Raw genomic sequence first — 27,019 nt, 5'->3', positions numbered from 1 at the left:
GTTCGCCTCCTTGTTGTCCCTGTGAAGGTTGCCATCGACATGGACACCTCAACAGGCACAGGCAAGGAGGCACTGGGGGGGGGGGGTTGATGGAGGGGTGTGAGGAACCAGTGATGCGCTGAGCAGTTTTCACCATCCTTTGCCGTCCTTTCCAGTCGGAGGCAGAGCAGTTGCCATACCATACTGTGACACAGTTGGTGAGGATGCTCTCAATGGTGCAGCAGTAGAGGTTTTGAAGTTCACCAGGATCTGAGGAGAGAGGTTGTGTTCTTTAGTCTCCTCAGGAAGAAGAGATGCTGGTGAGCCTTCTTGGCTCAAGGTAGAGGTGTTGAGGGTCCAAGAGCGGTCCACAGAGATGTGGACACCCAGAAACATGAACTGGTGACATGCTCCACCTCAGTCCTGTTGATGAGGATGTAGCTTTGTATGCTAGCTTTTGACTTCCTGAAGTCCACAATGAGGTCTTTGGTCCTTTGGTGTTGAGAGCCAGGTTGTTGTCGTTGCTCCGCGATGTTAGGTGCTGGACCTCCTCCCTGCAGGCTGTCTCATTATTGTTGCTGATGAGAGCAATCACCGTAGTGTTGTCTGCAAACTTGACAATGGTGTTAGAGCCATGTACAGGTATGCAGTTGTAGGTGAAGAGGGAGTAAAGGAGGGCTCAGCACACACCAGTGTTCAGGGTGAGGGTTGAGTGGGTGAGGTTATCTAATCTAACAGACTGCGGTCCAGAATCTAGTTTCAGAGGTAGGTATTGATGTCCAGTTCACTGAGTTTGGTGATCAGTTTGGAGGGGATAATGGTGTTGAATGCTGAACTGAAGTCAATGAACAGCATTCTCACATAGGTGTTGCTATTGTCAAGGAGGGACAGGGCAGAGTGAATTGCCGTAAAGATGGCATCCTCTGTGCTCCTGTTTGCTCCTGCAAATTCTCTTGAAGCATTCTATACTGCAAACAAAATCTACCTCTGGGTACAAATAAAGTAACTTAAACTTGAACTTGCACTAGTTATAAAGTTATTCATCTAGCTATTAATTCACAGGACATGCAATCATTTTACTAACACAAATGTTATGAAGAAATATGGGTAACACTTTATGGTAAAGGTACATGAATTATCATGAATTCATGCATGAATTAATTCATGATTTATGCATTACTTCATTCCTTTATATCCTATGAATCATCAGGAATTGACATGAATTCATATACTCTCATTCATGATGACCTCATGTATGAACAAAGAGCAAGTTTTAAAGTCCGCACATCCAAATGTCTGAACTGGGAGCAGGACAAACAAACGACCAGACAAAAAAGAGAAAAAGTCCGCTTCAACCAGGGTTTTCTGCTCCCACTTGTTTTTATTTTTCCGTGACGTTTCGGGTAAGAAGGGTGATTACCCGTAAAAACAAGTGGGAGCAGAAAACCCTGGTTGAAGCGGACTTTTTCTCATGTATGAACAACATATCAACTAAAGCATTAGGTGTGATGGGTATATCATTATGATTTATGATTTCTTAAGCATGATCATCATGATTACATGAATTTTAGGATAATTGCTCATGCATGCTCAAATAAAGTAGTGAATAATGGCATGTGTTTAGAGAACTCCAAAGTTATGTTCAAATCAGAATTTGAGCAGTGATGACCACATTTTTGGCAGAAAAATAAAGTCATGATCATGGTTAATACATCATAATTCATAATGATGTGCCCACCGTACCTAATACTTTAGTAATGTGTTCATGTATGAGGTCTACTATGAACTATGTAAACTACTATGTGAACTACTATGAACTCAGTAAATTCCTAATGATTAATTATTAATGAATGAAGTAATACATAAATCATGAATTAATTAAAGTACCCTTACCGTAAAGTGTTACCGAAATGGGTAAAGGCCTGTGTAACTTACTCCGAGACTACATACATTACCAACCCAATTTGCTTCAATTATGTAAATGTAATGTAAATCAGGTTTTATGGCCAAGTTTACTTGGGTATACAAGGAATTTGGTCTCTGCATGTATCCCATCTGTGAATTAGTGAACACACAGGTCACAAATTGAAGCACACATTAACCTGGAGCAGCTGCCTTGCTACAGTGATGCTCGGGGAGCAGTGAGGGGTTAGGTGCCTTGCTCAAGGGCACTTCAGCCGTGGATGTGGGCATGGGAGACTAGTGCTCAACCTTTCCACCACCCACACTTTTCCTACTGGTCGGGGATCGAACCGGCAACCCTTTGGTTTCAAGCCCGAAGACCTAACCAGGCCACAATTTTACACTTTACATTTCATCACTACACATCTTCCTTGACCCTCAAAAAACTTAAGTCTCATTTGTCAAATACCGTGTGCCTGCTCAGTTATAAAATTTTAACAATTACATTTTTCAAAGGTTTTTTCAGGTAATTAACATGGGCATAATACTAGATTTTTTTTCTTTTTTTCACAGCCTGTATCCTTGATCTATAGGCCAAGGAAGATTTCTGTGAACAATATGAATTACATTATTTACATGGTATAATGACATCCGCCCAATGAAAGTGCCCAAAATCGCCATTTTGGCAACCATTTTGTTTATGCTAATTCGATTGTCATAAACTTAAAATTCAGCTTGGGAACAGGGCTAGTTGGATTCACCACACCTTAATTATGTTAAAAAGTCCTGTTCCCAACTTTTACTAAAAAATGCCTCTAGGAAGCACATATCTCAAAAATATCACCTGTCTACAAGTAGGTGGGTCAGTGTCTTAATCAAAATTAAGCTACAGGATAGATCAATCATTGAGTCACGAGATAAACATCCACTTCGCAAATTTTGGTTACGTGCAGAGAATGTCTAATAAGGGGAGAACTGCCACTCTCGGAAAACTTCCGGTTTCTGAACTTATTGCAGTTCCTTATGTGGTTCCACATGAGGGCGCTCGTCCACGAGTGCAGAATGCATGGAGGTCTATGGAGCTGTACCCCTCAAAATCCACTTTTCTCGGGATCTAATTTTTTTTCAAGTAATTTGAGTATTGTATTCGAAAGGGGAGGCAAAGAAAATACACTTGGTTGAGCATTATATTTTTTAAAGTCACTTAATTGTTCTAAAAAGCCTTTCAAACGTGTCAATGACGTCATTCATTAGCACAATGCTAGCGTGTTATTGCAATAACGACCCAACCTGTAAGAAATCAAAAGGACATAAGTACTCGTTCATTCAACTTTTGACCTACAGTATAACCCATGTTGAAGTTATACAAACTACAATCAAATCTGAGATTTGTTAACGACAATCAGGTGAAAGAGACAAATTTAGCTCCATTGACTCCCATTCATTCTGCACTCATGGCGATCGCCCCCAGTGGAACTCTGGTGGAACTGCATCCAAAATTCGGTACAATGGGACTTAATACGGAGTGTCAAGGCTCTCCGTAGACGGGCTCTGGTTAGGCGGTTGTGATTTTTGGTTAGGCGCTCCGGACACCAACAGGAACTACCAAGGAACGACACAAGTGCGACTGCCTAGGGGCAGTAGTTCAAACGACCAAACTTTGCGTCCTTGTTTGCGATTGAGAGTTCGAACTACCCTTTCTAGAAACACCAAATCCAAGAACGATGGAGCGAACTACCAAGGTTGCGACGCAAGTTAGCAAACGATGCTTTCTAGAAACAACCCCCTGAGCGGTAGAAAAACAGAGTGGTGACACTCCCATAGACTTCCATAGGAAACAATGGCGGCGCTTTTTCCAGGCTACTTTGCGCTATGTTGAGCTCAAAAGTTCCTAACTTTGACATTCACGGCTTTAGCCCAAGGGGGCAGGCGAACGTTCGGAGAGCGTAGACACTATGGCTAATCTGAGGCTAAATAGTAGACCAGTTCACCTAGCCATCCCATTGAAGCCCATTCAATTTTGGCGCCACTTTGACATCAAATAACGTTACAGCTGAATCGTTTTAAGCCTTTATATGAACTTTTTCTATTTTTGGAGTAATACAACATTGTGTAATTGGCGTCATAACCTCGTAACTGACTTAACGGCTGAGTAATAAACTTTTTTCCGAAATCAATGCTAAAGTGACGTAATGAGCATACAACCAGAGCGGGTGAAAGCGTCGCACAGTAGCAAAATAACCGTATTCTCTAGATAAGAACGAAAGTTTTGATGGATTGACAGTAGCCTAGGCTATGAATGTGGCAAGTGCTGTTTATATGAAATCACATTTATCTACGAACAACTAGGACATTTGGAACAGTAATGTAGACATGGTGGTAACCAGGGCCGTAGTCACCATAGACATTGAGGGGGACGTGTCCCCCCCAATATTCAAATATGACCAAAATGTCCCCCCCAATATTCGGACATAGAAAAATAAAGAAAGAATAAAGCGCTATACTAGGCCTACAGGAAACCAACACGTATCTGAAATGTAATCAAACGTAAATAACGCACAAACCTATGGTTCCAGAGTAGCCTACACCCCTGAGTGGTTTGTCCTGGTGATTTTCCGTTTTTCGTTAGTGGCGTGCGCTATCAAAAGCTTCCATTTACTGCACCCTACTGCGGTGAGGTAGTGCTGTCAACAATATCGCAAAAGCTACTGGAACACTTTTCACAAAACTTCTTGGAAAGGTGTAGCACAGGCTAAAGAAATCCCATACATGTTTGGAGCCGATCAGACTGAATTTTCCATATTGTAGTCTATTCTCGCAATGATAGCGAAAGATAAACGTTTTATTTTAAATGATGAATTTGTGCAAGCCTGTGTCATTTCTTTCACGTCTTTCAACATAAATAATGCATTCATATGCTAGTAGTAATGCCAGAAATTACCGTGTATAGGCCTCTTAGAAATGATTGTTGCATCTTGCATATTATATTTAGATGTGCACTCAATCGCGCATCCATGCAGGCAAAACGTGATCAAACGTGGCGACGTTTACAATACGTGATAGCCTAGTTAATGTGAATCGCGGACAATAACCAAAGAAAGGAATTTGCACCTCCATTCACCAATTAAAGGCTGTAGTAGGCCTAGTGTTTCTACATGTTGGCACAAAACGTCATTTCTGTCAGAAGCCAGTCTATAATGCATACAGGGGTAACATGAGGTGAGTCAGACAGAAGAGGGGCCTGTCTTAGTAGCCTATTCCTGAATCCTGTCCCTTTCAAACTACGTTAAAATTGTGTGATTAGCCGCCAGCATAATAAAATCTAAATTAAAAGACAAAATCTTATTAGGCTCCAAATCTATGAGTCGCCTTAGTTTAAAAAAATCTTCAGGTGTAAGTAATAAGTCAAAGAACCACATTCTGTGTAATATAGAGGTTATCAAAAGATACTCTAGTTTGTAATTTCTTTTAAAGTATAGGCCTACATTTTTAACACAAATGGAGTCACGGGTCCAGGGATGGACCAGTGAAGTTGCTTCTTCTCCACCCTTCTCTTTTCACCGGGGGGGCGGGGGGGGGGGCACATTCTGTTTGGGGGTCCCTCAGACCCCACCACAGATTTGGTCCCCCCCAATGTTGACATCATGACTACGGCCTTGGTGGTACCGAAGTGGCTACATACCCAATCTCTCGGTGCAGCTATCACAAGAGTTACACGAGTCAGACTACGTGCCTACGTTACATTTACGTCCCCTGAGCCTGAGAACTGTCTCGAGTGTACTCATTGTAGAACTGCTTTCAATGGCCGGACTGTGTAGCTCGGTTTAGCAAGCCCTTTTGCCTTAACATAATGAATTTCAGACAAAACACATTTGGTTAGCCTATTGTATTAGGGTAACTTTAGATGATAGGTTGGTTGTCAACAGGTTTTTATAATGCTATATTTTTCAAACTTGATTGCGTTAGCTTACGTTAGCTCAGCTCATTCACATACATTGTGTTAACGTTATGCTATGAGGGGGAACACAAACTTTATCTTGATAAAATACATTTCATTCAGCATGGTAACTCATGGTATTCAGATGTGCTAGTTATCAATGGGTTTGTGATTAACGCTTTTCAGGCGAAAAGCAAATGAATGTGATTATTGTCTTTAAACCTGATATAGATTAGCTTGCTAGATGGCGAGTTTTATGGCGTGAACTGAACCATGGGCTGAACATGACATGAAGTAGGCTAGTGTCCACGACTCGTTAACGAGGGGATTTCAGGTGTGAATTTCAGGGGAAGCCGTAGGAGCAAAACCTAGACTATTATAGTTATTGTTGTTGTTACTGGTGCGTGGCTCTTGTGTCCCTTGCCAACCAACCCAGACCTGTACCACTATCACTGTTCCAAATGGGACAGTGGCACAAGCGGTAGGCTAGTGTGGCACAAGCGTGGTCGTGGGACAGTGTAGCCTACAGTAGGAGTTTTTGCTCCAACTGATGATCGATTTCAGGTTTCAGTTCATTTAGTTTTCAGTAATTTTACATTTCGTTTTGGTGTTATTGGTGTAATCATTTCGATTGCTTTGTCTGCCAAGTAATTTGTCAAATACATAGCGAAGTTTGCATGGAAGAGACTGAAGTGACGAGGGCATTGCCTTTCATTAAGTCAGTGATCTTTGTCTTTTTTGGATAACTGAAAAGTGTAGTCAGGTTGAGTCACTCTGAAAGTGATCCCCAACAAAATCATTCTTCAAAAAATTATTATGTGGTTATATTTCACAACTTTTGCGAAGTAGGCCTAGCCTACTGGGAAACACTGGCAAGCAAGCTGCTGGTAGATATTACAGGTAGGCTATTATAACTTAGACAGATATTTTCTTCCCTAGGCTAGGCCAACAACACACACTGGAAAGATGCAAACAGATCAACTTAACATATACAGTATTTCCTCCTGATTGCGAAGCACTGCACATAATTTGACCAGCAGTCTTCGCGTCCATAGTTTGTGAAACGATGCAGCGTCCGAGCAAAGACTTTAGATGCCAAGCGCAACTCCAAAAAGGAGAACAAATGAGCGTCAAAATCAATATGTCCGGCCTAAATTCGAACATATGGCCAACTGGCTTACCAACTCTTTCTCCCGCTCATTCTACCATAGGCTCCCTCATTCCACGTAGGCTACCTGTCTATCTCTCAGGCCTCAGCTACACCACGAAAACGTCAGGCATATTATTTTGTACATAGGCCTACTGTATTATTACCGTTTTCACACCTTTAACCAAACCTGTAAAAAAACATCTTCACTCTGCAACCACTACACTTCTTCCCGTAGCCTAATAGCCTAGTCACTTATACAATTGCATTTTAAATACACGAAACTGGATGGAGACATCACTCGCTCTCTTGCACTCGCTGGCGGTCCCATACGCACATTTAATACCTCTCTTTCGACATTCTCCATGAATTTTAATTCTATGAACTATGCGCTTCTTCGTTGGTGTTCAGCCGTTTCTTCTTCCTGTCGGCGGACTGGGAATCGAAACTAGGAATCGAAATTTAAACTTTTGAACGATTCCGGGAAAATCGCAAAGATAGTCCCGGTTCCAACCAATACTCGATACTCGATACCGAAGCCTACACAAGATGGGGCCCTTACACAAAGGGAGGTGTGTTGATCCAGCAGCTTCCACACCTCCCATAACACTCCTGACTCCAGTTAAAACTGCTGCATCCTCCTTACCATGTCCCTCTTAAGTTGTACGGAGTATATGGAGAGCTACCCATCCCTTCCACATTGTGTCTTTTGTGTAGTTCACACATTGTTGTTCAAACTTTGGAAACTGAACCACGTGACCGCGTGGCGGCGACTTCAAAGAGTGTCACAACTCTCTTTTTCTATGGCTCTGGTGTGGCCATACAGGCCGGACATACGGATTTTAAAAGCCCTATCCGGCGCAGCCTCAAGCCGGACGCTCATGTGTCCTCCTTTTTGGAGTTGCATTGGGCTTAGAATCTTATTTGCTCGGATGCAGCATCGTTTCACAAAATATGGACACGAAGACTGCTGGTCAAATTGTGCGCGGACCGGTGCTTCTGTTTGCTGCGCAATTTATGAACCACGGACCGACAGGAAAAAAAACAAACGTTTTCGCAATCAGGAGGGAATACTCGTGAAGTGGATCTGTTTGCATCTCTCCCACGTGTGTGGCTGGCCTAAGTAAATATCTGTCTAATATCTGTCTGCAGCTTGCTTGCCAGCCTTTCCCAGTAGCCTACTTTGCAAAAGTTGTGAAATATAACCACATTTTTTTGTCGGCAACTACATAAAATGTTGGCTACATAAAAAAACGCAAAATACGTTCGTGCTTTAGATGAAACCAGCAGGAACATGAGAGGAGGACCTGTCTTTTAATTAATGGGGTGGTTTCACTTTTCCCATACATTTTTTTAAAACAAGTCAATGGCTTTACAATGTTTCAGTCCAGCTTTGGTTGGTTTAAATACAACTGGTGTGCAAAATTTGTAGTGGATCAACTTTGATTTGCTGTGCTGCATATGGGACAATAGATACATATAATTATAATAGTACACATAGTAAATTATAAGAAGTAGGCCTATTAAAATATTTAAATAGCTTAGTCTACCTTTGAAAAAAATATTGAAGGGAATCCAGTCCAGTACACATGTTTGACAAGTAGCCAACCAGATATGTACAGCCAGCTTCAAAAGAAGCACCCCAGACCCTAAAATTGGGCATTTATAGCTGTGAAGGTAATTCACACACAATTATTGTCTTTTGCCAAAATATATTTGGTAACTTCTGTAGACATCCAAAATGGGGTGGGTGTTCAAATTAGTAGGGAAAAAAAACTATTGCACAAAACAGTTTTAAGTTGTCGTATGTATCTTTTTTGCCGTGGTATAGTCTTAATTTTTACATTTAGATGTCTTAAAAATGTCTTAAAAGTCTTTAAATTTGGACTTAGAAAATGTGCAGATACCCTGTGCAAGTATATAAAAATTTTTACTGAAGCCGACCAATATGTGCCATTATCTGTGTTAAATATCTATGTAGCCTGTACGAATGTCTGGGTATCGCAAATGTTATTAATTGTCTCGTGGCTTAACGGCAGCGCGTCAGTGCACTACGCGCTCGGCCGGAGTTCGCATCCTATCTCTTCTTTTCACCTCTGAATAAGAGTAGGCCTACGAGACACAACAATAGGTTTTGACCATATATATTTATGTATATAGGTACTCTACATCGAGAGACCATAGGTACAAGACATCAGTCAAAAACAATTGAATCTACGTGTCACACTAGTTCACCTGCAGGTAGCGAGAAGCAAATCTCACATCATAAGAAAATTGAACCTACAACGCTGGGATAACAAGTCACCTGCTTTAGCCACTACACCATTTATCACTGTGCTGATTTTAAGAGTCTGTGAAGATTATAATACTAGCTTATCAAAAAGCAAGGCAATACTCGAATTAACATAAAATAGCAAGAATGAGCCAATAGGGAAGTCAGTCTCTTAATCAAAAGGCTACAGGATAGATCAATCATTGAGTCACGAGATAAACATCCACTTCGTAATTTTTGGTTAGGTGGTTGTGATTTTTGGTTAGGCGCTCCGGACACCAACAGGAACTACCAAGGAACGACACAAGTGCGACTGCCTAGGGGCAGTAGTTCAAACGACCAAACTTTGCGATTGAGAGTTCGAACTACCCTTTCTAGAAACACCAAATTCAAGAACGATGGAGTGAACTACCAAGGTTGCGATGCAAGTTAGCAAACGACACTTTCTAGAAACGAGCCCCAGGATGACATATCGCTGTTTGGTTCCTCTCATGATTCTCTGCACTTGATTGCTCTGGTCTGATAGTGTTGGCCACTAACATTCAACACTAAATCAGATACATAGTTTTCCTGGCCTGGCTCTCTCTATCTTCCTCTCTTTCTTTCTCTCTTTCTTTATGGTGCTTTATTGGCATGAATTAATAAAGTCATTATTGCCAAAGCTACAAGTATAACATGTTAATAATAAATTTTACATCAAAATTGAAAAATAATAGTAATAATAATAATAATAAATAAATGGTAAATGTTACTAAAAGGACAGTAATAGTTTCAACAATAGTGCTATACTGTAGAACAAAAACTTATGAAAACACATATTAAATGAAAACACATATTATATGCCTACACTTACAGATACATCTGCATAAATCAATTTTAGTTAAATATCTAAATGATCAAACAGAGTATTTAAATGATGTGTACACAAACAGTATGGACTCCTCAATATAGCACATACATGAAAGTTACAACTTTTCTCTTGTTTTAGGGCAGGTCAAGATATAATCTGCAGCTAGGCATGAGCAGTTTGTTTCCTCTCCCAATAGTATACATATTTTCATTTGTGGAAATAGATTTTCAAATTCTGTTATATGTTTTTTGAATTCAGCAAAAAAATGTATTCTAATACAATTATCGTAAACGTGCTAATTACCAACCATTTCGTTCGAAAATTCTAAAACAACAATGTTTTTTAATACTTCAAAATAACATTTGCTAAATGAACCTTACATTTTTCAGTAGCCATAGGTGTGTAGATTTGAACAAAATCTAGTTTGGTTCTTACCGGGGCTTTTACTGCCTGAAATATCCAATTTTGTTTACCACGCTCGGAGTTTAGTGCTGGGCTGGTGGGTACTTATTCCAAACCTTTCTCACTGCACATCAACGGTTAGCCCGAGAATTCTCGTCGTCGCAATTCAAAATTCATTGGAGCTCCAAGCAGATTTGTACACTCAGCCTTACAACACTGTTTGCAGCTCTTTGAGCCACGGTAAAATGTAATTTTTGGTACATAGCTAATTTAGATAAACTCATGGTGTGGGTGCTTGCGTTTCTTTAGGAATCCGCCATCTTGGTTTGTATAGAAATGAATATTAAGTGACAGATACCCGTAAGAGGTTGGACATACGTGGCGGTCGGTAATATGTGACGTTCCTATAAGAAGTCTCTCTTTTGCTCTTTCTGTCTTTCTCTCTCTCTCTCTCTCTCTCTCTGTCTCTCTCTAGTGTGTGCTTATGTAAGTGTACTGGGATAAGAGCTCAGTGAAGAAAAACTGTTTTTGAGCCCATTAATACCCCCCCCCCCCCGCATGGACGAACACACACACACACACACACACACACACACACCCTGTCAGTGGCTGGCTGTGTGTTATGACAGGCTGTGAGTAAGTGTGTGAGCGAGCAAGTAAGTGTGTGTGTGTGTGTGTGAGAGTGTTTGTTTGTGTATGTGTGCATGGGGGAGAGGGAGGAACTTATTAATGGGCTCACAAACAGTATTGACCATGAGTGTTGGTGATGCTCTGGTCGATACTCAGGTGGTGCTGTTTTAATGGTATGTGTGTGTGTGTTTGTGTGACGCTGGCTGCAGGGTTTTAACACATGATCGTGTGAACAAGCTCATCTGCTGCAGTTCAGCCCACCACTCAGTTTTCAATTCAATTCAGAGTCATTTATTGGCGTGACAAATTACCATTTCCAAAGCAGTACACACAAGGACTACAAGGACCCAGAACTCTGATTGATTGTGTGTGTGTGTGTGTGTGTGTGTGTGTGTGTGTGTGTGTGTGTGTGTGTGTGTGTGTGTGTGTGTGTGTGTGTGTGTGTGTGTGTGTGTGTGTGTGTGTGTGTGTGTGTGTGTGTGTGTGTGTGTGTGTGTGTGTGTGTTCATTTGTTTAGTTAACAGGGGCCATGCACAACCCAACTGTCATACCACATATGGCGATCATATGAAAAGACAACTGCATAATGCAGACAATACAAAACACAAATGAACAGCAAGCTCCCACAGCCTTCTCTCCGTTTCTCTTTTTATCTCTCACCCTATCTCTCTCTCACACTCTCTCTCTCTCACCCTCTCTCTCTCTCACTCTCTTTCTCCCTCTCTGTGTCTCCACCTGTGCGATCAAGGTCACCCCCCAGAGATAAAAGAGGGAGGTGTTATGGTGTGAAAAAAGAAAGGTCAGAAGAGAGAGAGAGAAAGAGAAAGAGAGAGGGATAGAGAGATCTGAGGTTGGAGATATGTAGGGGTAAGGGTTGGTAAGAGAGAGAGCGAGGTTCAACAGCCAATTATTGGATAATTTCTCAACCCATGAAATCATGACACATCTCATACAAAGCCAAACATCATAACACAAACATAAATACATTCACGCATAAAAATCCCAATACATCATCTAAAAGCACCTGCTCACCCCCCCCCCCCCCTCAATTTGAATTGAGGAGGAACATAGAACAGGAGTTAGAGAGAGAACTAGAGATAGAAGGAACAGAATAGAGAGAGAACTAGAGAGAGAAGGAACATAGAACAGGAGTTAGAGAGAACTAGAGAGAAGGAACATAGAACAGGAGTTAGAGAGAGAACTAGGGAGGGGAAAAGCACACGCACACAGACCCAACATTCTGTAGATATAGGCTCTCCACCATCGATATATTCACACTACCAAGTACCAACCATACAAACAGACACACACACACACACACACAAACAAAAACAGGTCTGAAGCTGTTTGAAAGAGCTCAAAGCTCTCGTCCCCTAGTGTGCATTTGTAAACTGTCCTCTGTGGGCGGTGCAGTGTGTTAACCTGAAGTCAAAGAGCACTACTGAAGAGGACATGAAAGCTCCTCCCTCTCCCCTTATCTCATTCCCTCTCTCCCTCTCTCATTCCCTCTCTCCTTCTATTTCATTTCCTCTCTCCTTCCCTCATTCCCTCTCTCCTTCTATTTCATTCCCTCTCTCCTCTCATTCCCTCTCTCCTACTCTCATTCCCTCTCCCCTTCTCTCATTCCCTCTCTCTAACTCATTTCCTCTCTTTCTCTCCCATTCCCTCTCTCTACCTCATTCCCTCTCTCTAACTCATTCCCTATCTTTCTCTCTCATTCCCTCTCTCCTTCTCTCATTCCCTCTCTCTTTCTCTCTCATTCCCTCTCCTTCTCTCATTCCCTCTCTCTAACTCATTCCCTCTCTCTTTCTCTCTCATTCCCTCTCTCTGTATTTGATATGTTCCAAACAGTAGTGGGGGTTTTGGGAGAGACTGAGGCAGGGCCCTGGGGCGCGATCACCTTGTTGTGCTTTCAAATGAGTTTGAGCGTTACTTCCCATCCTCCAAAGATCCACGGCAAACCAATGAGTGGGTCCGCAACCCATTTGTCAATATCCCGAATAGTCCTAACTTGTCAGCGCAGGAGGAAGAGCAGTTGATCGAAATTGCAAATGACGGTGGTCTTAAGAGTGTGTATAAGGAAACCTCTCTGGCGGGTTTTTGGATCAAAACCAAAGCAGAATATCCAGAGATTGCCGTAAAAGCGCTGAAAACGTTTCCCACCACGTATCTATGCGAGGCCGGGTTTTCGGCAATGACAGCAACTAAGACCAAATTGTGCAATCGACTGGACATTTCAAACATACTGAGGGTGTCACTGTCTTCCATCACCCCCAGATGGAAGCTTCTTGTTGCAGGGAAACAAGCAGGGCTCCCACTGATTATATTCGTATAATGCACGTTTAGTTCCCATGTTTTGTTCCCAAATTTTGTTAAGCATGTTCACACTTATAGATGTAGCTTCAAGTTGTTCAATATTCATAGTTCATATTGTTCAATCTCCTTGTAACTGCAGAATGTGAGATCATCATTCACACGGCAACCCTGATGACAGTGTGAAAGTAATTATGGGATGGAGGAGAAGTTAGCAGGGTCATATTCATGGTACAACCATGAGGAGGTAGAACAGCTGTGTCACATTAGGAGAGAGGAGTATCCTCATTAAGCTTACCTTTGCAGGCACGCATGCACACACGCACACACATGCACACACACACACACGCACACACATGCACACACACACACACACATACACACACACACACACACACACACAATCACATTCTTGCAATCATTATTTATTACCTGCACGTAAACTTAAAAGACAGAGTAAGAGAAAAATAGAGAAAAATAATTATCTTCCCTCGTTCTCTCTCTCCCTCTTTCTCTGCATCCTCCTCTATCCTCTCTCCTCCTCTCATATTCTGTTTCTCTGAAGCTGTTATTTTTGCAGCTCTTTACTGTCACTCTGCTGAATCCCAGGATTTTCTCTTCAGCCATCATGCCGAATTGAGAATACAGAAACTGTATGTGTGTGTGTGTGTGTGTGTGTGTGTGTGTGTGTGTGTGTGTGTGTGTGTGTTTGTGTGTGTGACTGAGAGGGAGCTGCCACATTTAGCTCTTTATGCCAACTGAAGGAAACGTGTGTGTGTGTGTGTGTGTGTGTGTGTGTGTGTGTGTGTATGTGTGTATCTCAGGGTGTGTGTGTGCGTGTGCGTGTGTGTGTGCGTGTGAACACGTGTGACATCACTGAACTTGGCTGTGTAAGGACACGTTTCAATCTCACATAATGCACAGCACACACACCCACACACACACTTCCTGTGACACACACAAACAGACACACACACACACACACACACATTCCCACCCACATACACACACTCACACATCCTGAGACAAGCACACACACACACACACTCACACAGACAGACACACACAAACACACACACACACACACACACACACACACTCACACACACACACAGCTGCTTCTATTTTTGTGCTGCTGAAGTGCTCCTACTTCATCTATAATTCAATCTCATTCACTCCAATGTTTTCACATGTGCCTACAGAGACAGACCCTTCACCCAATCTCTTCTTCTTCTTCTTCCCCATCCCTACCTATAAAGTGTGGTATTTCTCAGACTGAACTCAGCTGCACTGCTGGGCTGAATCTTCTCCACAATATATCACTGTCTAGGAGCTGTGTGTGTGCGTGTGTGTATGTGGGCTGGTGTGCATGTCTGTGTGTGTGTGTGCGTGTGTGTCTGTGTGTTTGCGTCTGCATGCGTCTGCACACACACACACATAATCTCTGTATAGAAAGATGGCACGACGGACTGACATAAAGAAAGACAAGTAAATGAAGAGAGAAAATGGAGTGTGTGTGTGTGCAAGAGAGAAACAGAGTATAGAAGACAGAGAATAATGGAGTGGAGTAGTGAGAGAGACAGTGATAGAGGTAGAGAGAGGGGGAGAGAGAGAGGGAGCGAGAGAGAGAGGGAGAGAGAGAGGGAGTGAGAGAGAGAGGGAGAGAGAGAAGAGTAAAAGAGGAGGAGAGGTGTGTGGCAGAGACAGAGGGTTATGCAGATGATGAGACACAGTGAGACAGAGACAGATGGAAAGGCGTGACGATGTCTCAGACTGCCATCTTGCTTAATGAGCTACTGTGTGTGTGTGTGTGTGTGTGAGAGAGAGAGAGAGAATGTGAATGTGTGTGTGTGTCTCTTGGGACAGACCCTTCCCACTGCAGTCTGTAAAGGCCATTTTCAGCAGGCAGCAGAACACACACACACACACACATACACAGCACCTTACTCTCCGCCGGGTCCAACCCAGAACTGGCCCAGAACAGTCCTGCATCAGGCCCAGAGGAGGCTCCATGACCCACACAAAGATATTTTCCCCACTATCTCCACGGCTCTGATCTGGCCCTGTACTGGCCCTGGTTCTAATGTGGTCAGTGTGTCCAGTCATGTCTGGCTATCTCATTAGAGTGGTGTGGATGCGATCACTCGTCTGTGATATTTAGAGCTGGACGTGTACCATCAATTTGAGAGCAGCAGTGGGCCGGACGACAATGTGGGCCAGAACCCTGCCACAACAGGGCCATAACTGGGCCACAACTGGGCCACAACTGAGCCACAACTGAGCCTGTGAGGCACTGCAGGGAATGTGCAAACATTCTGGCATGGTGTGTGTTTGTGCGTGTGTGTGTGCGCGCGTGTGTGTGTGTGTGCGCGTGCGTGTGTGTTCATGTGTGTGTGTGTGCATGTGTGCATGTGTGTGCTTTCAAGCTCTTTTTCTTCTTTCTCCTTTTTCCTTTCTCCTCTCTACTCTTCCCCCACACAGACACAATTTACTTACCATGTACTTTCTTTCCTACATTTCATTTTCACCTTGCCTTCCATCTCTCCCTCCCTCTCTCCCTCTCTCTCTCTCTCTCTTCATCAACTTCATTACTTTCTACTTACATACATGCAACCAAACAGAGCAAGTGTTCAGAGTAGTGCAATTCCTTTGTGTGTTTTCTCTTCAAGTGTTGCACTGATAAAGTGACTCATTCTCTGTGCAAAGCATCTCTGTCCTTGGCTCTTGAGCTGTCTTGTTCCTCGCCTGTTATCCTCGAAATTGGGCTCAGAGGATCTTTCTGTTTTGTTCCACCTTCTCCTCTTGCACCTGATGAATGCTCCTCTGGTGTATCAAAGCAGACATGTTTCTTTCAGATGTTGCTCTGTTTTGACTGTATCCAGAAGCTTTCAGAAGACAAAGTGCAAAATATGGCAGTATGATCTGTCTGCATCCGTAGCCATATTTAACATTGAGCATGAATGAGCCTTTTAGTGCTGCTGGGGTGATCCGTGTTTCCACTGCATAATGGCGTCTTACTGACAGATGGTTGAATGGGAGGCCTTGACTGAAAGTGCTCACCTGGTTGTAACAGCACAGTGATGAAAACCTGAACAATTGGATCTACCTCTCTCTCTCTGTCTGTCTCTCTCTCTCTTGTCTCACATTCTCTTCCCTTCTTTTGCCACTACCTCCATCTCCACTATTTTGCTCCTATCTTGGTCTAGCTGTTTAATGAGACAAGGGTAAAAGGCTGTTCTAATTGAATGGTGGGCTCTGCTCTGTGACTTCATGAGGTTGTTAAAGATGCTTTAATTGACTATTAAATGTGAGTCCTCCTCTTTACTCTTTTTACTCATTTCACACTTTCATCAAAAAATCCCTTTGAATAACTGAGAACAGTAATCAAGCTTCACTACATTACAAGACTATAGTCAAACTTGACAAAGGGCAGACAGATGAGCTGAAGTTCTATCATGTGAAGAGTGACAGGGTGTTTTGGGAAGTTACAGATGAAGATGTTCTATAATGTGAAGAGTGGCAGGGTGTTTTGGGAGGTTACTGTACAGATGAAGATGTTCTATAATGTGAAGAGTGGCAGGGTGTTTTGGGGAGTTACAGACAGTGTTGGGCAAGTTACTTCAAAATCGTAATGTACTATGCATTACTTATTATAATATTATAATATTACTGTCTCTGAATTGTAAGGCATTACACTACTATTGCATTACTTTTAAGTTACTTTCACCAAAATATCTAGAAATATGGATTTGCCATTCTCAATGCAGCTTTCTCTTCCAATGGAGGGAGATGTGGTATAGCATAATGACTGAGCTAGGCTTAAGGCAACAGTAGAATGCAATAGGCGCAGTGCTCATAATGCAATACAAGGAACAATCATAGTCAGAATGTTAAAAACCGACAAAAGGTCAAAGTCTGGTAAATTGTGATAGAAATACTGTAACTTTAAGGCCTAGGCCTACTCATTAAAATCAATAGAGAGCCTACTATATTGTAAATCAAAGCTTAAAGGAACCGTATGTAAGATTGTGGCCAAAACGGGTACTACAATCACTTTCAAATTACTGTAGAGCGGTGTATCCCCTTCCCCTCCCCTCTGACTGGCAGAGTTGGCAACCGGATGACGAAACACTACTGACTTTGTGATTAGTAGATAGGTGGAGGGTGGCACATTAGGCCAAAACACAACATGACAACATCAACATCAGTTGAGGGCTGCAACTTCACTTTTTAAATGACAATATCCTGGCCAGACTACTGTTGTCAGTGATATAAGTATTTGAAATGAACATGATTTCTTAATGTCTAGTAGGGGTGTAACGGTACACAGAAGTCACGGTTCGGTTCATACCTCGGTTCGGACATCACGGTTCGGTACGAGTTCGGTACAATGGAGGGAAAAGCAAAACAAAAATGCAGAAAGCATTTTATTTTGTACATGTCTCAGGCTGTACCACCTAGTGTCATACAGTCTCTTCCCTGAGCTATCTGCAACAGCCTGAAGTGTGTAAGATGTAGGCTAAACAGTACAATAAGTACCCAGACTCCATCTGTAACTTGTAAACAAAATAAGACAATCAGCTATAAAACTGAAAATAGGCCTACAGCATCTCTTATTTCTGAAAGTGCAAATTACATAGAAAAATGATTTTTAAAAATCCACTTAAGCAAGACCTTCAACATCTGTGTTTAGTTGTATATGGAAGGGTCTACAATTTGCCTCAATATTTTTTTTATTGTGTGTAAAGTAATAATCTAGCCTACTAACTGTGAAAATATCACACTATTTTGCCTTTTTTTTAAAAATGAAATTGCTTTCATAAATTTCATAAAGAGACTACAACTAGAAGTCACGTGACTTTGCCCTTACTCACCGTAGCATGGTTTGTTTATTAGCCTGGTTAGCGTTGTCACTTTATTTTACTGTCTATGCACTTAACACTACCAGCTCCTCATGTGAGAAGTTACAAGTTACCCCAACATAAAGGTAATTACCACGCGATTTACATAGCTTTCTGTCATTACGAAATCATTTAATTTAAGCCATAGGTTTTGGCCCTATTTGTATGTGTATCCAAAGGCTACTGAAGGGCAGGCGAAGTTTTTTCCCCTCGTTTCAGTGATTGGTAGCCTACATCATCTGGGTGATGACTTCGAATATGTGTAGCATTTTTTCCACTCACATACCCTGCTGAACAACGCCGACACACAGTTTCATATTATCCACCACTCTTTCGCCTGTACTAACGTTACTGTAACTGAAGTTCTCAAACTTGCGATCTTAAAGAGACCAGCGGATCCTCTAACTCTTGTGGGTCTAACCCTAGTGCTGCTAATGACTGACGGACTCGACCGACGACCTGACAAAAAAAAACATAGGCACCAATCAGAGCTAAGGCGAGGCTACAGATTAGCGTTAGGTGTCGCTAAAGAACTCCCGTAACTCTCGCTACTTAACAGTAATTGCGCATGACATTAATTAATCCGCACACGAGTTTTATGTATTTTTATACCGTGTATTCTCCGTGTAAATTCATGCACCGAACCGTGACGCCCGTACCGTTTCGGTTCAATACGAATACATGAACCGTTACACCCCTAATGTCTAGTGACATATCAGGGCAATTTTATGATTAATTGAAATACAATTTTTACATACGGTTCCTTTAATAAAGACATGTCAAGATGGTGGCCTGCTGGCCATTTCAGTGCCCTAAGTGAGTGGCTTTGAGTGAGTGACATTTAAATGATAACTCAAACACCTAAAGTAAAATAAAAGGCCTATTATTTACAGACCATTACTGTGTATTTTTAAACATTAATTTCTGAAGAAATGCTGTTTTACTTATAAATGGTGCACTGTCACTTTAAGAGCATTGATCTTTACGTTGTCATAATGCCCTTTTGCCAGCTCTTGTTTACAAGCCTTATTTGTTTGAGTTACATTGATAGCACAATATTAACAATAATATGCACAATGTTAAGTTTGTAATGTTTTAAGCAACCTTCATTGCTTTGGAAATGGAAGTATGCAATGACATGTTGCTTCACATTTCGGTTTGCGAATACAAGTGAATTATGAGCCTGGTATCCACCTAGCTATCTGAATGGAATGCGTTTCAGTCAACTCAGCATATCATGTGCTTCATGTAGCCTAAATCAGGGGTGGGCAAACTGGCCGGATCCGGCCCGCCAAGCACTTTCATCCGGCCCGCTGAGCATTTCATTTGGTTATCAGGCTGCTTGCTATTTTTTTCCTGCGATAGAGACGACGTTGGTTAGCTTTACTGCAAACTGCTTTTCACTCTCCTTAGAGAACATTTACAATGTCAATGTCAAAACATCATGTTAAATAGAGATAACATCATGTTAAACTAAGTTAACTCTTAGTTATCTCCTTTGCAGCAGATCTAACGTGAACCTGCGATCCATTTAATTGGAAACGCATCTGCACTCACGAGAGGGAGAGAGAGCTGCAGGTTCCAGCTGGCTTGTCATTGTTGATAATTGATATCTCCTTCTTATAAGAAACTTTTAAAAGAAAATCATGAAGGCAGCAGTAGTTCCCACTACTGACCATTTAAAAAGTGTGAGAGGGCCATACCGTAGCAGGCAGAAGATCATTGAGAAATAAACGTGAATTAAATCGACTGTCTTAAAGCGACAGTGCACAATTTATACATTTGTTAAACAGCATAAAATGAGCAGTATTTTTAAGCAATTAATATTTTAAAAGAAATACTTTGTCATACTAAAGGCTTGTAGGCTATAAAAAAAAATTTTTTTTTATGTGTGTCGTGGGGGGGCCCGCCGGCCAATTTTCAAAACCCAGTGTGGCCCTTGAGCCAAAAAGTTTGCCCACCCCTGGCCTAAATGCTTGGAAAACGAATGATTGAAGACCCACCAATTCTAGTACTACGTGGTGATTGAGAGAACCCAAAAGGTATCAAACTTGCATGTAACATCGTGTTAGTGCATTTTGACATTGTAAACGTTATTGATGAAGAGTGAAACGCAGTTTGCAGTAAAGCTACTATTCATTGGTTACATTTGGGTGCCCCCTCTGTCCTTTGGTGCCCAACGCAAAGTGCGTGATGCACGTGGTGGGAGCGGTGGCACTGCCAGGCTACACAATCTTTTTCTGCATTTCTATCCCTTTATTCTCTTCAATTTAAGTTCACAGCACAAAGCTGACATGCACAACAGCATAGTTTGTGTTTGATCAAGAATTAAAAAGATTAGCGTGGCACTACTTTAGATGTTTCATTAATTTACTTGTGCTATTTCGCGAGCTGAGAGATCTTTCGGTTTCGCACACAAAGTGCACCAACTATTATGTTCTTCATAGCCTTGTCTCTGACAAGCTGAAAATAATGAGCGTAGGCTTATGTCCATCCCGCAAATAGAGTCCGCCTGCGAGTCTGCTGCAGCCACAGTCATATTCAACCAGTATCAGGAGATAACGTTCTACTATTTTGCGCAGATTTTTTCTCCACTGTTCTCGCGTGGTGTTTGCGAATATGTATCAAAACAAAACAAGCGCTTAATTTTGGGTTGAACTGCATTGTAACGCGCGTTACTGAAGTTTGTACCGAGTAAATATTACCCGATTTTTTTTTTTAATGCCTTACATTACCGCGTTACCGCAAACAGCAATATATTACAGTAATTACATTACTTTTGTAACGCATTACTCCCAACACTGGTTACAGATGAAGATGTTCTATAATGTGAAGAGTGGCAGGGTGTTTTGGGAGGTTACAGATGAGCAGATGATGCTGATTAGAAAATGCTTTTAGTGTGAGCTGGTGGCCTAAAATAAAATTTTGCTTTTACATAAAAGTGTAAAAAAAATCTGAAAGTATTAATCCTCTATCTCTCACTTTCTCCTGCTCTCTCTCTCTCTCACTCTCTTTCTTTCTCTCTCTCTCTCTCTCTCTCTCTCTCCCTTCCTTTGTTCCCCCTGTATCTCCCTTTATCCCTGTCCTCTCTCTCTTTCTCTCTCTCTCTCTCCCTCTCCCCCCCCCTGTAGAATGACACGTGGAGTGAGCTCTACTCCTTCGCCGTCTTTAAGGCCATGAGTCACATGTTGTGCATTGGCTACGGCCGGCAGGCCCCCGAGAGCCTCTCGGACATCTGGCTAACCATGCTGAGCATGATCGTGGGGGCCACCTGCTACGCTGTCTTCATCGGCCATGCCACCGCCCTTATCCAGTCGCTCGACTCCTCACGCAGGCAGTACCAGGAGAAGGTGAGTGTGTGTGTGTGTGTTTGTGCCAGCTGCTGTGTACCCCTGACAACAGTACTAGAAGAAGGTGAGAGTGTGTGTGTGTGTGAGTGTGTGTGTCTGTGTGTGTGTTTGTGTGTGTGTGTGTGTTTACGTGTTTACAAAACAGAGATAAATCTGCAATGCAGTTTCTAGTAAATATGCAGCAGGCAAGACATGAGGACAGTGGGACTGAGAGGAGTGTATACTGCATAGAACAGGAGTTAGAGAGACTTTTTAAAATCCCTTTTAATTGAACCATACTATGCATAGAGGAGAACTAGGGAGGGTAAAACACTATAACACACACACACACACACACACACACACACACACACACACACACACACACACACACACACACACAGACCCAACATTTTGTAGATATAGGCTCTCCACCATCGATACATTCACACTACCAACCATACAAACACACACACACACACACGCACACACACACACACACACACACACATGCACACACACGCACACACATACACATACACACTATGGAGTCAAAATAGGGTCTTTAATATTGAGAGCTTGTGTAAAGATGTTCACATGTGTAATAAAGTTTTGAAGCTGTGCAAAAGAAGTTCTGTATGTGCAAAGACATTTCGTACCTGTAGAAATATTTTGTACATGTGTGAAAGAAATGTGTATTTGTAGAAATGTTTTGTACATATGTGGGGGTGAAATGCGGATCTGTAAAAATATTTTGTACACGTGTGGAAAAATATGTACCTGCACAAATACTTTGTATGTGTGTGAATCTCCTACGCGACGCTACGCGATGATTTCCTGCGCAACATTGAAAGTACGAGCTTGTGAAACTGATTTGCAATGCTTACCGACTTTTGACCCTAATTTTACTGCCTTTCTGAAGAGCCAATCAACACATTGCTTACTGCCAACCAATCAGCGTTCCACACCGACCAGATTTTGGTACTAAACCACAGATCTAGTTATTAAAACTGGAGGAAACAGCAAGGGCAGATAGGTCGTAACATTACTGTAAATGAGCACCCATAAGTATTTCTGGACTAAAATATTGCAAAGCGATTTGGTTACTTTATTTGTCATGCTTTTATCAGTTGTAACATAGTCAAAACGTTAAGCATATCATATCAGAACATGAAATAATAACTAGCTGCCATAGCTATCCTAGCTGACGCTTATCGTAGCTCATAGTGCTAGGGCTAATGTAAGTCGTCAGTTTGTACGTTGCCCAGCGAATAAGTAGGCTTAATTCTTACATGTCTTAAGTTAAAGAATTGAAAGAAATAGGAAATAAAGAAAACGCTTGAACGGGTTTATCCATTTACATTCAGATTTTCCTGTTCAGTCTATGGTTGCTAAAGCAACCGCTGCTGTGCTTCATAAACTGACGAGATAACCGTGCTTGAAATACTCCCGAAACACAAAGAAAACAAAACAAAATGTACCTATCTAAGAAAATGGGATGTTGTTGTATTCCAAACAATAAACCAACAGTCCTGGAAGGGCATTACTACGGTTAAATCTCACTATAATCTCCTAGCCGTGGATGTCCCATTACAACCCATTCATTTGATTCGTCTTTTTGCCGTCCACTAGGCTATTATTATAGACTTGCAAAGGGTGATAAAATAAACGTGTTCTCATATCAAATAATAATAGCAGATAAACATAAATGTGTGTACAGTATTACTGTTTATAATCACGAATGACACCACTGAATCACCCTTTCGGAAATGGAATGAATAATTCAACTATTTCGTCAACATTACTGCTAGCTAGAAGCTAACCTATAACGTTAAAGTCTAAAAAGCGGATGGGAATAGCTAACGTTAACATTACGGCTCCGCTTCAACCCTTTTTGCGATCACAGTATAAATTGAGCTACCACGTCACTCTTAATTAAGTTATAATTTTGCAATCCCAATCAAAGAGAATTTCTAAGACATTATAGACGGGCTCTGAGTACTCTTTGATATGAAGCCAATCTGTTTAGCACCAAAATCTGGGTGGTCGGTGGGATACGCTGATTGGTTGGCAGTAAGCAATGTGTTGATAGGCTCTTCAGAAAGACAGTAAAATTAGGGTCAAAAGTCCGTAAGCATTGCAAATCAGTTTCACAAGGTCGTACTTTCAGTGTTGCGCAGGAAGCATCGCGTAGCGTCGCGTAGGAGATTCACACATGTACAAAGTATTTGTGCAGGTACATATTTTTTCCACACGTGTACAAAATATTTTTACAGATCCGCATTTCACCCCCACATATGTACAAAACATTTCTACAAATACACATTTCTTTCACACATGTACAAAATATTTCTACAGGTACGAAATGTCTTTGCACATACAGAACTTCTTTTGCACAGCTTCAAAACTTTATTACACATGTGAACATCTTTACACAAGCTCTCAATATTAATGACCCTATTTTGACTCCATAACACACGCACACACACACACACATACACACACATACACACACACATACACACACACACACACACACACACACACACACACTGCACACAATAAACTACATGCCAGTACATGCAGTGCAGTCCTGATGCAGATCTCCTCTGGTGCAGATCTACTGTGGTTCATGCTGCATGGTTCAGACAGGCAGATCTACTCTGATGGAGAGCTACTCTGGTTCAGACATATCTGCCCCATGAGCTGAGAATGTTCCCTCTGATTGGCTGCAAGCATTTGTGAACGAAGATGTCCAGCTGTAGACTTGTCTTTCTCTTCTCTCTCTTATGCATTATTATCCCTCTCTCCAGGACCGGAGTGGGGCCACTTTTCAGCCCGGGAGTTTCAGGCCCAAGACCGGCCCACTTTTTTAGTGGTGGTGGAAATTGGATAAATAAGGCAACATTTCAGCTCTTACTATCCTGTAGTTTTTATTATAGTCTAATATTCCACTATTCCACAAGGATAGGTTGATAAGTTAACAAAAACAGGAAGGAAGAAATAAAGCATTTGAAATGTATCCCACAATTCCACTAAGAGGCATATTGAACTACTGTATTGTTTACATGTTTTTTTCTGCATGGGTCAGCTATCATGTTGTTGTTTGGTGGATTTGCTCCTTTACTACACCCACTTCTGAGCAAACAAGCCATTTAGGGTTGATCATGTAGCCTACTGCTGTCATAGCCTACTGTTCTTTCTTCCATAAAATAACTTTAATTCATATGGTTAACTCTATTATCCTTTCTACTTGTCCCTATAGTGATAGTTAATTTCGGGCTCATCATTTTCAGCGGGGGACTGGCTGATCTGCTGCTCAGGCTACTTTTGTTTTTAGGCCTATAGGCTACTGCATACACAGATCAAACTTGAGTTTTGTTATCCATATTTGCATAATATTTGCAAAGTCTATGAATAGCCATATTGGATGATCCCAAAATGCTAATATTTTAATTCATTTAATATGTTACTTGCGAATAGGTTGACAACGCTACAACGTCCAGTAGGTTATTAGCCCAATTACGTCGTTATAATCATGGCTATCTCTCTTTACCAGTTGCCACGTCTGTCCTCTTCAAAAAAAATTGGAAGCATGGCACATTTGGCAGCATTTCCCTCCAATACTTTTCATCTTTTTTACCTGGCCTTTTCAGTCCCTCATGGCATCTTTCTACCATCCATCCTCCCTGACGCTTATCACTACGGTAGGGCCGGTCCGGCTGGTATCTGAGAAAACTTTTTAGGAAAGACGGGCTATATGGACCCAACCAATTAACTCTTCTTGGGAGGGGAGAACAACCCATGCAGAGGCTGCGGTGTTAGGCATAGAATGCGAACGTGTGTAGCCAACTTTAAGAGAAGATAGATTAACGTGACAAATGCCAATATTTTTCTCCAATCCCTCGACCGGCCCAAAAGTGAAGCGGCCCATTCTCCCCATTCTCCCGATTACCCACTCCGGGCCTGCCTCTCTCTCTCTCTCTCTCTCTCTCTCTCTCATTCTCTCTCTCTGTCTTTCTCTCTCTCTCTCTGTGATATTCTCTACCTCATGCTTTTCTCTCTCTTCATCATCACCTCATTTCTCTCTCTCTTTCTCTCTCTCTATCACCCTCTCTTGCTGTCCTCTATTCTCCAACTGTATGTCTCTGCTGATGTTACCATGCAGAGATCAGGTCGGACACTCTGCCTTTTTCTGATTGGCTACTGTTACCACGTGGAGATCAGGTGGGACACTCTGCTCTTCTCTGATTGGCTGCCAGCGCCAAAGGGGGGGGGGGGGTGCCACTCTCACTCTCAAGCCAATTAACTTTTCAAGGGTGTGTGTAGTGTGTGTGTGTGTGTGTGTGGACAGGTAGAGGAGGATAGGTATTAGATTATTATTATATTATTGTGTGTGTGTGTGTGTGTGTGTGTGTGTGTGTGTGTGTGTGTGTGTGTGTGCGTGTGTGTGTGCGTGTGTGCGTGTGTGTGCGCGTGTGTGTGCATACGTGCGTGCGTGCGTGTGTCAATATTTGATATTGTATTTATTTATCTCTGCATGGGGGATGTCTTTCCTTGTCTGTGTTTTGAGTAAGAGTCTATGCATCTCTGTGTATGGGTTTGTGCATATGTCTGTATTTTTGTTTGTTTGTTTGTTTGTTTGTTTGTTTGTGTGTGTGGAGACGTCCCTGTGGAGTGACAAAAATTGATGAGGCAGCAGTGTATGAGGGGGCAGTGTGTGTGTGTCCTGTGTATTGGTGTGTTTTGCGTGTGTGTGTGTGTGTGTGTGTGTGTGGTTGTGTGTGTGCTGCTGCACCATCTCACCTTCACACAATGCTGGGTGCTGCTATCGCCTGAAGGCTCCTCATTGTCCTTCAGCTTAACCCAGCCAGCCAACCAGTACGAGGGACCGCGTGTGTGCGTGAGTGTGTGCGTGCGTGTGTGCGTGCGTGTGTGCGTGTGTGTTCCTCTGTGTGTGTGTGAAAGCATATGTACTCCAGCCAGTGCCAGTGTTGTCCATGCAGTCTTTTTGGAGTGGAAGTGCTGCTGCTGAGAAATGTCCCATCCACTCCACAGTGGGAGGCTTCCACACAAGCCCTAGCAGCAGCACAAGCCCTAGCAGTGAGAGAGAGAGAGTGAGAGAGATAGAGCGAGAGAGAGAGAAAGAGAGGAGGGGTAGAGAGAGAGGAGGGGGTGGATGTTGGATCAGCCCTCTCTCTGACATTCCCTCTCTCCCTCCTCCTCTCTCTCTCTTCAGCACTCTCTCTCTCATCACTCTGTCTCTCTCTCGGAGGCTCTTTCAGTGTGTGATTAATGGCAGACATGAATGAAGGTCACGATGCTTCATTAAGGAGAGCCGTTGCGCTCAGACACAC

General features: G+C 42.2%; 1 protein-coding gene across 1 annotated transcript in view; it reads left to right on the top strand.

Moving 5' to 3' along the window:
• Window positions 1-27,019, top strand: part of LOC143135178 (potassium/sodium hyperpolarization-activated cyclic nucleotide-gated channel 2-like) — an 83,121-nt gene that overhangs the window by 27,801 nt on the left and 28,301 nt on the right. Inside the window, exon 4 of the mRNA XM_076295902.1 lies at window positions 21,465-21,683. Coding sequence (XP_076152017.1) covers window positions 21,465-21,683 — 219 coding nt within the window. The remainder of the gene's footprint in view (window positions 1-21,464; window positions 21,684-27,019) is intronic.

The sequence above is a fragment of the Alosa pseudoharengus genome, unplaced genomic scaffold (genome assembly GCF_046254945.1).
Source record: "Alosa pseudoharengus isolate Yale_2024_CS ecotype anadromous, Long Island Sound unplaced genomic scaffold, YU_APseudo_1.1 YU_APseudo_1.1_scf_2, whole genome shotgun sequence".
Classification (NCBI taxonomy): Eukaryota; Metazoa; Chordata; class Actinopteri; order Clupeiformes; family Clupeidae; genus Alosa; species Alosa pseudoharengus.
The sequence above is the reverse complement of the archived record's forward strand: the minus strand, read 5'-3'. Positions and strand labels throughout refer to the sequence as shown.